Raw genomic sequence first — 13,074 nt, forward strand, 5'->3', positions numbered from 1 at the left:
TCTTTCAATTTAACATTTCATAATAAACTTGAGAGTTCACATTCTTTCCTTGAAATATTTATCTATATTCTAAACAAATGTTTGTTTTACATTTTTAAATTCTCACACGTAATCTATTTCTAAACTAAATTACGAGGTTCGAATTTGTCTATTGCTATTTCATTTTCATTTTAAACTAAATTCTCCATTTTTATACTTACATGAAAAGGGGACAGCCCTTATCATGTAACACTTTCATTCGGTTGTTAAATGTAGTTTATGAATGCTTGAAAATGCTGATATATACAAACTTTCAAAGGAAATGCCAATAGAATAATATTACCAGTTAATGTCGCTAGTAACGCTATATATATATATGTGTGAGGGGGTGTACTAGTGATGGGACGATTCCAAATTTTTTCTCGATTCCGATTCAATTACCGATTCTGTCTTAAATTCCTGACACTTCAATAGACGAGTCAAAAAAAAAACAAAAATCCCTGCTCTGAAATGGGGATAAGCATGGAGCATCGTATCCGCAAAAAGAAACGAACGAATGGTGAACGAATGACTGATGTAGCACTGTGGGTTTGATACTGAGTTGAGACGGGAAATGCTGTCTGTCATAGACAGGTTGACTGAAGAAATATTTTGCAAATTTCAGCACGTTAACAATCTTGCAAGTAAATATGTTTTTCTTCCACCGTCATATCTGCTTGATGATAATTATGATTGTTAGCTTGGTGAAGCTGACGAAGATATAGAAAAATATAAATTCTTTGTCGGAAGGAAGAGATTACAATATTTTGTGAAAGCTTTGAGAAAAGACAAAATTAATGGACCTCTTGAAATTTTGAACTTTATGCAGAGATATCGCCTTGGGGATTCCGTCCCTAATATTGTTATCTTGCTGCGCATTTTCCTTACCCGAGCTATTAGCGTTGCCAGCTGTGAGCGCTCTTTCTCGAAACTGAAGCTCATAAAAACTACCTTTGATCAAAAATGAGACAGACAAGGCTTACAGACTTGGCAATCCTCTCCATAGAGAGGGAACTTGTCGATAGAGTGAATTTTAATAGAGTTATTGATAACTTTGCCGAAAATACAAGCCCGAAAAGTATATCTGTAAATTTTTAACCGACTTGATGCCTTGCGATAGTTCTCTCACGAAAAATAAATTTATAGGCTTATTTTCAATTCATTTATTTAAAAAATTTTTTAACTATTTTTAAAAGGATTGAAACATTATTAACAACAACAAATTTCTTAAATTTCGCGCTTAAACCATGCGATTACACAAACGGATTTCAAAAAGCACGGATAAAAGACTTTTTTCTCTTCGGGAGGTTCGACCTCTTAATAATAACATTATGAAACAAAAAGAAAACTGCATCGGACTATCCTCTCCTTTATACAGCCATGTTTTTTTGTGAAAATTCGGAAATAATAATAAAAAAGTAAATAAAAATGACTTTATCATTTCTTAACCTTATCATGTTTTCAAATGTTCACATTTAAATTTATAAATTCAAATTTCAAATATTCTCATTTAAATTTATAAAAAAATGTTTTCTAAAATGTGTGACTTTCCATGTATTAAACTTTGCGTTTAAATTGAGCGATTAGACACAAGGATTAAAAAAAAGTGCCAATACAAGACATTTTTTTTCTCTTTGAGAGGTTCGACCTCTGAATAGTAACATTATGAAGAAAAAGAAAATAAGACTACCTCGGACTATCCTCTCTTTGATACAGCCATGTTATTTGGCGAAAATTCGGACTTGAACAACAACAAAACAGTAAATAAAAATGATTTTATCATTTCATAAGATTTTCAAGTGTCCAAATGTTCTCATTAAAATTTATTATTATATTTGTTTGTGTAGTCAATGAATTTAATTTAATATTCTTTTATAATTTGAATTATACGTTTTTGTTTTGAAAAAACATTTGTTTTTTTTTTGTTTCATATTAACATTTACATAATTCCCTTTAGATTAATGTTTACATACTTATTATTATTCAAATTATTGAAAAGAAATTGTTAAATTAAATTTAAATTTAAAAAGGGAATTGTGTAAACATTAATCTGAAGGGAATTATGTAAACATTAGTTCAATGAAAATAAATATTTTGAGGGCTTTTTGGAATTTTGAAGGTTTTAACAGGTTGTCATATGCCAGCAGTGGAGGGGCAAAACATGTAATTATATGCCAGAGGGGGGGGAGGCAAAACAGGTAATTATATTCCAGTGTGGGGGGACAGGCAATTATATGCTGGGGGAGGGGGCAAATGTTACGACCGCCCCGGGCAGAAAAATCTGATGCTATGCCATTGCCCCACACCAAAACTGAACCCCCATCACCTTGCAACGTTGAAACTGTGCACTTAGGATTAAATTCTTCATCCTTCCTTCAACGGACATACTGCCTAGCCTATTGAACTGGCTTTCATCACAAAAAATCATTTTCGACCAATATGAAGAGTCACGATCTTCATTGCATTTGACGAAGTCCAGGTGGTGCTTTCTGTTCTTTACAGAAATCATTAGCTTGTGTCTTGCAACACAGCTTTTCAAATTAAGTTCCTTTAGTCTGTTATTAACTGTAGAAAGAGAGCACTATTTAACAAGATTACACTGCTATTGGATTTGGGGAGCCGTTTCAAATCTGGTTTTGAGGCTATGGCTCTTGATAACATTGTCTTTCCTTTAAAAAGTAACTCTAGGACGACCATATTTATGAGCATCACGAATACTGCCGGTGTTTTAGTGCTTTCCCACTGTTATTCATACCGTTTTCTAATCACACTTCAATCTGCAGCCGATTTCTCGATTGGACAAACCAGAAAGGTGGAGATTAATGAACTCCTGGCGATTACTAAGAGAAAGTCGACGCATATAGATTAAATATTACATTGTATGACCTGGAACAATAGCAATTACGAATAGAGATATTTACTGCCTAAAAGGTGGATATTTTAAGCTGGTTTTAAGCTCATTTGTTGCTGCAGAGTTTCTTTTTGCCTTCTCGATTTAAATTTAATTTTTTAAATTGACGTGAACACTAGGATACTTCGATTAAAAGTCAAATATGAACAGGTAAAAGTATAGGGGAATAAAAGGCGAATCAAATGAGGTATAGATTGTTTAAACATCTACATTCAATTTACCTTAAATTTGCGGTTTTTGAAAAAATGGCAAGTGTGGACGTTCTTTTTGGCGCCACTGTATATCTATATTTCATTAAATAAAATAAACGATTTTGTCTATTGATTCTGTTTTTGATCCTTTTTAACTTCTCTAAATAACGGTCTTCACTTCTGGTAGAAACTGGCTGATGTAATTGCCATATTTGTCTCGTAAGTCTGAGTACTTTCCAACTCTTTTGAATTCATCATCAGAGATAGATTGATCTAACTGGTTTTAAGCACTTTATATAATTTTTTTTTTTTTCATAACGTGTATATTTATTTCATTGGTTAATTATTTTAATAACTTTACAAACATTTCAGTATGTTACTGCTATTGGCAAATTTTATTTTATTGATAGTAGGTTTTTAGTTTTTATTAGTAATGCTTCTAGTATTTCAAGTTTCCGTTTATTACTGTTCTGCTCAACAAAAATCTGTCTAAATTAAGGCAAAGGACAGAAATATTGATTAGTTAGGTGGTTAAATAGAGTACTGTTTTCGGAGCGATGCATGTTTAATCTCCTCGACAATGTCGTGGTAGTCAAACATATGTCAATGTTTTCAACTTTATTGTAGAAGACATGATCTCCCAAAAAGGCATTTGGATTCATAAATTAAAGTCTTATCAAGCAACTCAGTCGGGGGGGGGGGTATTAGTTACAATCAAGCAACTCAGTCGGGGGGGGGGGTATTAGTTACAATCAGGTTATAAGTTTTAAATTTATTGTAGTAAATGATTAATTCTATTTCTTGTTAGGGTATATGCGTTGAACATTTTTATTAATAATTTTAATTGCGTTTTCATCTACTCTATAATTATAAGGCATTTGGTTTTGATAGAATAGTTTTATATATGCAGTAGATGTAGTTTTGGATTCTGTATTATTTCGATTTATATTTTTAATTTTCCTAATTTGTTCGCCATTAACATGGTTGCGATATCCATTATTTATTAGAGTTCGTTTAATCTTGTTGAATTCACGCTCCAAAATAATGAAGACCGTTATTCGGTAGTTGGAAAGAATCAAAAGGAAAATTAATAGACAAAATACGTCTATTTTATTTACTGAAATATGCTTAAGGGAAAAAAATGCTGCCTATATATATATATATATATATATATATATATATATATATATATTATTGTTTATAGCTATTTGCCTTCTCCTATTCCTTGTGTATTTAAATAACATTGCAAGTGGGATATCTGTAACAGGCTGTACGCCGAATGACTCTCCTCATATCCATTAAATTTTTACAGGTCTCACTAGTAATTATAAATATAATAATACAACTCATATCAATTTTTCAATTTTTCAGACACTATTGAAAGACAAACGGCTCGTTTACTGAATATTTCTGAGAATGCCATCTTCTTCAAGCAAATCGATGTTGAGTTGAGTGTTCAAATCCTGCAAAGAATCATGCCACATATATCCAACTTGAGCACGCAGCTAACCACTGAGCATGTCTTCCCTATTCTCAACAACATGATTAACTCCCCTGAAAAGAGTCTGATTCAGGCAGAAGAAGCTAAATTCAGCGCAAACCAGTAAGTAAATAAGATTCAATCTATGCGTCAAGTGATTAGATGCTATGCTATTTTCAAACTGTAACACATCGACGAAAATACTATTTCAAACTCACGTGTTACGCACTGATCAAAATGCTTTTACAAATGTAAATGTTACATACTAACGAAAATGCTTTTAATGCAAGTGTTACATACTGATCAAAATGCTATTTTAAACTTACATTCTTATAGAAGTTATGTCCGTCTGTTGATTGCTTTATCACTCTGATATAGTAAGTGTTGCGACCCTTTCCCAGGACCATAAAGAAAGACATGGACAACAGGTTTAGATAGAAAGAATATATTGTACAAGAAAGTGAATACAAAGACAGGTTGTCGGTACTTCTGGCTGTTAGCTTATACAGTCTGTAGCCTCATGTTGCGTCACAATAAATCTGATATTTACCTATTACCATCGCGAGTGGATGTAACACAAGGTCGGAAGGTGGGAAAAAAATGTCCATGTCTTTCTTTATTGCCCTAGGAAAGGGCTGCAACACTTATCATATCTGAATGATAAAGCAATCAGCGGATGGAAATAACTTCTATAAGAATGCGTGGGCAGATCTAAAAATACTATTTCAAACTTAAGAATGACAGACTAGCAAAAAATGCTTTTTCGAACTTAATCATGACAGACCGGCAAAAGCTGCTATTTCATACTTAAAAATACAAATTGTTGAAAAATGATAGACCAAAATGCTATTTCATGTTCTGGGGCGATATTTACATCATGACTAATTAATCCAATAAAACTTTCTGAATAAATATTTGAAGATATTAGGAACTTGAAGCATCAAATCTTTTATCCAAACCACCCAATACAGCATTAAATATTTTGAAAGGGATTGATATGCCGTAAAACAAAATAAAAAAACTTAATGAAAACGTAATAAAAACTTTTTAAAATATTCTGCTTTTCTCCAGCATTATTTTACTAATTTTTTTTAGTGTGCTGTAGAATTATAACTGGTGTGCCATAAAAACGTTATAAGCTGGAGTTACAATTTGTTATAGGCGGAAAAACGTTTTTGTAGTGTTATAACCGGAAATCGTTTGCATTAATAAATACACACACATTATTACTTGCGTGATATTGACACTTAAGCAATAAAAAGAGAAAATAAAGTTTATAAATATAAAAGCGAAAATGTATGTATGTATGTGTGTTCGCTTTTTCTGTATGTCTACAAAAGGCTTTTTTCAGAGAAGCGGTCGGTCGCTTCACAACTTTTTAAAACTTTTTTATATCACATCGTAATATCTCACAGTTAACAACGAAGCTCGCCTGTCTATTTAATTTGCTCGATTTCGAGAAGATAAATATTTAACATTTGTCGCTCGCCGCATGTGGGTTAGTCTTTTTCCTATAACATATTGGGAAGCGTTACCGCAGTAAATACTACCTCATTAACTTATTAAAACGGGTACCTGCCAAATCCAAGTAATTAAATAAATTCAAATGTGTTTCCGTTAGCATCTTGCGGTGGGCAATGGTTAACGTCGCACTTATTTTTCACATTTTAATTTACAACTTTGCCTCAACGGTTCGGGTTCGATCCTCATACTTACCTACCAAAACATTTTTTAACCCCACCCCCACCCCGGAGTTTCCACACACGCCTCCAAACACCCGGGCAACGCCGGGTACCCCTCGCTAGTGTTATATAAAACGTTTGTTTTGATTGTTGAATTTTTTCATTTTCCGATAATAATAAACATTCGTAAGTATTGTTATGCGTTATATCATTTATTTCGTTTACAATATAAACAGATTCTTTGTAAGTATTCATAGAAATGAGAGATAACGAAATGGAGTTTCATTCTATATTAATAAACAGCTTTATTTGTCATTTTCGTTAGTAGCGTTTAAAAGAGAGAGAAAAGTATTAGTAAGAGAGTTCGGTATACGCACTTGCTTGTATTATAGTGCGTAGAAATAAATGGTAGTTAGAAGAGAGCCATAGCTAGCTTGTAGTAGTCATATTCCCTGGCGATGTGTACTGCTGGACAGAGCACCGAGAAAGAGAATTGAGGGTTTCAGATTTCGCCTTTTATATACTCTGTCACGTGATAGAGAGTTGCCTTGTGATTGGACAAGCCAGGGAGAAAATGGATTTCAAATCTCGAATCGTGAGAAGTAGCTCCTGCCTGTGATGTAGCGGGTGTAGGCTGCTACATATTTCTTATCTGATAGGTTAGGTGTTGTAAATTAAATTTTTAATTGAGAAAATAAAAACATAAAAATATGATTGAATATGATAAAAAAAATCTCTTTGAGTTATGCTTTTGCTCAATTTTAGTTTCAATTCATATGTAATTATGGACAGATTTCTAAAAAGAAAAGATAATAGTAACAACAGTAATTCTATAACTTCATAAAATAAAACAGAAATTTACCGGTTGTATAGTGGTGATTACTCGAAATTTGGATTTTACTAGACTGAAAATAGACAGATTCATCCTTCGATTTGTGTGATATACAATTAAGCTTGTCCTGTGAAGCAATGGTTTGGATTAGGGGTCGCCAAACTATAGCCCGTGGGCCAGATCCGGCATGCTAAAGTCTTTTATCCGGCCTGCGTAACTCTTATAGAAAACGTAAATATATTCAGTAAAACTTTTTTTAAATGGAAAAGTGTGAAAATAGTGTGATGGGTTTTCTTTTTGTCCAGAAAAGGATAAAAAGAATGAGGTTTTGGAGAACCGGTTTCACTCAAAAGCAAAGCTAATGAGCAAAACAGTATAAAACACGTCCAAGTTATTTTTATTTATTTATTTATTTATTTTTTTGCCTATGTAGCCTTAACAAACAGTAATATGCTACCTCGCTATTCGTAAACTTTGGAAACCCCTGGTTTGCATGAAAAGACAACCTTACTACTAACCCTAACCTAACCTTATAACTAAACATTTTTTCTTTTTTTTTTTCTAAAAAAATGCTCTATAAGAAGAAAATGTTGATTTTTTTTGTGATAGGTGTGCTGTGAGAAATTAAAGAAGTCAATAGTGTGCCGTCATATAAAAAAGGGGGGGCATTGTTTTGGAGAATTAAATTATTGATGCCTTGTTATCTAAACAAAATCATTTTGTCACAGGCTTCGATAGCAACTATAATTACTATATATAAAATACGATAATTGTTTGTTTGTCTACTAACATTTTAAGATATTAAAACTATGCACTCTACAATCTGCACAGTTTTATAAAAAATAAACATCTATTCATTGTATTTGTACCAATAAAAATTAATGCTCTTTCATATATCCTTAAGAACTTCATCATTAGAGATCTTCAAATTAAGGTTTGCTTAAAGATGGTGAAGTTGTGGTTATTATCATAGGTTGGTATTGGTTTGTCTATGAATTACATTCTTACATTTGTCTTGTTGAGTTATTCTTTTTGTATGCCGTTATTCCTTATTTTATGGACAGAGAATATCCACACTTGGTGTGATCGTACATATCACCTGATGTGTTACTCACCGTTAAAATCATCAGTTCATTCCTCAACTCACAACGATCAACTTTTTTTTTTACTTTCTTTAAAGCATCAAATATTTTGACGCAAGACCACATTTTATACAAGGCCAGATATCAATTCTTAATGGGATTGCATTTGAATTCAATTTTCATAATTTCCCTTTCATTTGGTTTTGTCTAAGAGCTAAAGACTTCATAAACCTAAATTGTTCAGATAAAAAAGATAATTTGATCAACTAACAGCTAAAATTACGATACTGAATTTTTTTTTGATAAGTATTGATTATTTATATCATTTGGATTCTTCAAACTATTGTTCTCATCTTGAGTGTTATTTGCACTACGTTTCGGTCGATGTAACCTCCGACCTTCTTCAGGTGTATCCTGTCGAACTTGAGAATCTTTCTGTAAGGACTCGTACTGCAGTGGATAATGTACTTGGTAAAATTCAGTCATAAAAGTTACACTCTTCTGAAAGTTAATGGTTTAATCCTAAGTGCAGGCGACCCAAAGATACTATTGTGAATTACTTAGGACTTTTACCCAGTCATGGCTGACAGAACGAGAACATGTTTCCCCAGTGAATTAAATAAAGGGTGCCATTCAAAATTCCACGCAGATTCCTGCGTTCAACATAAAAGTTTGATAAAATACACATGAAGAAGGTCGAAGGTTACATAGACTGGAACATTATGCAAATAACACTAAAGATGAGGACAGTAGTCTAAAGAATCCAAATAATACAAATAATGGCTAATAATTCACCATTTGATTTCAGTTGCTTTTTGTTACAAATCTCAGACCATTATTCAACGTTTTTATTAGGCTATGGACACAAAAAAAAAACATAACTTATGTAGCTTTCTCTTTTCTTTTTAATTTGCTTTTTTCAGATTACTAGAAATACTAGACGATATTTCTGAAGAAATGAAATTTGAAGAATCAGAAGTGTCTATGTCTTACTCCAATTTGGATGTGGGAATTGTTCGAACCAACCCGGGAAATTTTCAGGGAGCAACTTTTTCAATGAACACAGAAAAACACAATGGTGACATGAAACAAATGGTTTGTTGAATCTGACTTATTAGAAACTATTCACAGACTAAATTAATTATTAGTGATGGGATGAATCAAATATATTTTATCCCAATTTCGATACAATTGTAATGTAGTCGTTACATGTCCACACTTGTAACCCACACATTGTGTGCAGACAGTCGCAAGGAAACAAAGAAATCGACTCGCTCTTTTTTTCAGTGGAACAGCAGACATTTATTTACAGGTACTTTCCAGAATAACGCCTTGTCTCTAGTTCAAAAGTCTTCTCATACTCAAACAACAAGACTTTGCCATGTCGAACACGTGGTACTCTGTCTTTATCCAACCACGTTTAGAATCCGTCTTTTCCTGCTGTTGATCAGACCACGTGTGTAACACTTCTATCTCTGTCCTTCTGAGTCATGTTTTTTTTATTTTTTCATAATATTTTTCTTTCCTTCTTCCTCGCTGTGACGCCACCTCGCACACAGCTTGATCATTTGGATACAGCTGCTGCTGCTGTCATACACACGTCCGGGCTCTGTTACACAACTACTGGTTCTCTTCTAAATTCCTAATTCTGATACAATTACTGATTCCAATTCTGATTCTTTTTAAAGTTCTAAATATAGAATTATTTTGTGTACAATGGAGGGAGTAATCGGATTACCACAAACCCGTGTGATATGAACATATATTTTCGCAAACATAAAAATACACTTGTGAGAGCAACGTATAGTTTAAAATCAATAAATATTTTTATATAGAGCAACCTATAGTTTAAAAATCAATAAATATTTTTTATTTCATTATTAATATGAACCATGAAAAAAATTAAGTTTTAAACAAAAAAAAACAAATAAAAGTAATAAAAAGAATCATTTTTGGCATCACTAAAGAGACACAAATTTTTCCGATTCCGACCCCCCCCCAAAAAAAAGTTTCGATTTTTTCGACTTATGATTATTGCAAGTTTGATGTTTCGAATTTTTTGAGATGTAGATTGATAATTTGGATTGTTTGGATTATTCGGACTACTGTTCTCAGTTATATTATTATAAGAACGTTGTCCGCAAAAACCCGTGGCATAACGGATAAAGTACTAAGTAAAATTAAATTCTAAGCAACACTCTTCTGGAGATTGAAGATTCAGTGTGGGTGATACTAAGAATACAGTTTCAAATTACATGGCTGACAGAACGAGAGCATACTACCCCATAGATTAAACTAGTGGTTCTATTTGAAATTATGTAAAGATTCAATGAAGTACTAAACAAAATTCAGTTCTAAGTGAATTTCTTTTAAAGTTTATGGTTCAATCCTCAGTATAGGTGATACCAAGAATATAATTGTGAATACAGCATAATTGTGTTGACAGACCAGTTCTCGTCAGATCACCGAAGTTAAGCTGCAACATTGAGCCTGTGTTGATTTTTCATGCTATTGATATAAGTATACGGCATAATCGTGTTGACACACCGGTTCTTGTCAGATCACCGAAGTTAAGCTGCAACATTGAGCCTGGTTAGTACCAGATGGGTGACCATTTGGGAATTCTAGGTGCTGTATGTGCTCTCCGCTTATCTCAGCATTTGTTTCCAGTCGTCCTGTACATACACTTCACTTGCCACTGGTATTTAACAATGTCCACTCAGAGGAGGTGTGGTTGGAGATTGCACACCTCTTGCCGCAAAAATTTAATGCGCAGACAACCCTATGGTGGGTATCCATAGTCTGTCAAAGACTGAAGGAGCCTGTTTAAATTGTGAATTACTTAAATTAATTATGTAAATTGATTGTCACTTCTACCTGGTTATACTATTAATGTTCTTTCATATATCATAAAGAACTTCATGATCAGAGGTCTTCAAGTTAAGATTTGGGGAAAGATGGTGAAGTTGTGGTTATTATCATAGGTTGGTATTGGTTGGTTCATGAGCTACATTCTTACATCTGTCTTGTTGAGTTATTTTTTGTGTGCCTTTATTACTTACTAGCAGTTCATCCCGGCTTTGCTCGGGCCCTATGTACTGTTCATAACTTTATGTGCGTATGTATATGCATATATTAAAACGTTTGACTCATGTCCAGGTAACCTACATCTAAAATTTCAAGTGTTTAAACTTAAAATTAGCGGAGGAGTTTGGTAGAGTCTGCAAAAGTCAAATCTTTCAACTTTGACCTCTTGGCAGTCAAATTTTCGCCCAAAAACTGATTAAAAAGCCTGCTGCATGTCTGAATACCCTTTATGTAAAATTTCAAATGTTTAGACCAAAATTGGCTGAACGGTTTGCTAGAGACTGCAGAGGTCAAATTTTTTTAAACTTTGACCCCAATTTTGACCCCTTAAAATTTATTGTTTTGGGTTCAAATCAAATTAAAAAATTTAATCCATGTCTAAGTAACCTACATTTAAAATTTGAAGTGTTTAGACCTAAAATTGGCAAAGGAGTTTGGTAGAATTTTCAAAGGTCAAATAGTTGAACTTTGACTCCTTAACAAACAAATTTCTAGCCGAAAACCGATTAAAAAGATTTTCCCAAATCTCAATACCCCTTATGTCAAATCTCGAGTCTGTAGACTGAAAACTGACAGAGTAGTTTGGTAGGGAAATGCACACACACACACACACACACACACAATTTCACTTTTATAGATTTATAGATTTTATGTACAGAGAATACCCACACTTAGTGTGATTCTACAACCCTTTCCCCTTTCCCTTTGCAAAACATAATCACGTTCTGCTAAGTCAAAAGTCAAAAGCAAAAAAAAAAAAAAAAAATTCCCACTACAAAACAACCAAACTAAAAACCATGAAAAAATATTCTGAAGATATAAAGAATTTAAAGCATAAAAACTTTTTTCCCAAAATTACTGGATTCAACATCAATAAACCCGAAAAGGGTTGATATGTTGTAGATTAGAGCAAGCAAAACAAACATCATGAACACATATTTGAAAATATAAAGAACTTGAAGCATAAAAACTTTTTTTCTTTTCAAAATTACTAGATTCAGCAGTAAATAATCCGGAAAGGGTTGATATGCCGTAAAACAAAACAACCAAACCAAACATTACGAATAAATATTTGAGGATATAAAGAACTTGAAAAATAAAACCTTTTTTTTTTTTTCCAAAATTACTGAATTTGGCATTGAATAATCTGAAAACAATCGATACGCTATAAAACAAAGCAACCAATACCTAAAATTTTCAAGTATTTCTTTTCTTGTTCCTCTTTTCGTTTTGTAATGCCTACAGAGTTATCTCCCTTTTCATTTTCCAGATGGTGAGGTCGAAACACTCACCAATTGACAACGAAGGTGATCATGTATCGATTTCACTTCCTAAAACTCTCTTTGACAAAGTGCCCTTCAAGGAATCGTCGGACATCACCAGAATTAGAATTACTTTTCTCTTATTCAAGCAAGACAAACTATTCACAGTAAGTTGGTACTATCAATTTTAATGCTTTTTTTAATATTGATTATCTTTTAAACCAACGCACTTCAGGTGAAAACATTATTATGTACTTATGTGTCAAAATTAGTATAACTTCCAAAAACTACAAAAAAATGATCCAGTAGATAATATGCTAGAAGTATTTTGAATAAAAAAAATCAGTGACAAATACAGTCTCAGATATTTGGATTTTTTTTTTAGTTAAAATTATCAATTGCAGTTACATCCCTTGGATCTTGTGCACCTTCCACCATTAAAACATATGTTGAAACTCAAAAAACTCGAAAAGTTGAAAGGTTTTTTTTTTCTAATGGATCATTTTTCGTTATTTTTGCAATTTATACT

The 13,074-nt window shown here is 32.7% G+C and overlaps 1 protein-coding gene and 1 pseudogene across 2 annotated transcripts in view; both read left to right on the forward strand.

Annotated features, from left to right (window-relative positions):
• LOC145292099 (adhesion G-protein coupled receptor G6-like) overlaps window positions 1-13,074 on the forward strand; it is a 231,992-nt gene that overhangs the window by 163,479 nt on the left and 55,439 nt on the right. For both annotated transcript variants that reach the window (XM_080138183.1, XM_080138184.1), the window contains exons 15-17: window positions 4,492-4,723; window positions 9,120-9,291; window positions 12,554-12,712. In XM_080138183.1, coding sequence (XP_079994309.1) covers window positions 4,492-4,723; window positions 9,120-9,291; window positions 12,554-12,712 — 563 coding nt within the window. The remainder of the gene's footprint in view (window positions 1-4,491; window positions 4,724-9,119; window positions 9,292-12,553; window positions 12,713-13,074) is intronic.
• On the forward strand, window positions 10,717-10,836 carry LOC145292452 (5S ribosomal RNA; annotated as a pseudogene).

The sequence above is a fragment of the Euprymna scolopes genome, chromosome 13 (genome assembly GCF_053919585.1).
Source record: "Euprymna scolopes isolate OS-2025 chromosome 13, ASM5391958v1, whole genome shotgun sequence".
NCBI lineage: Eukaryota > Metazoa > Mollusca > Cephalopoda > Sepiida > Sepiolidae > Euprymna > Euprymna scolopes.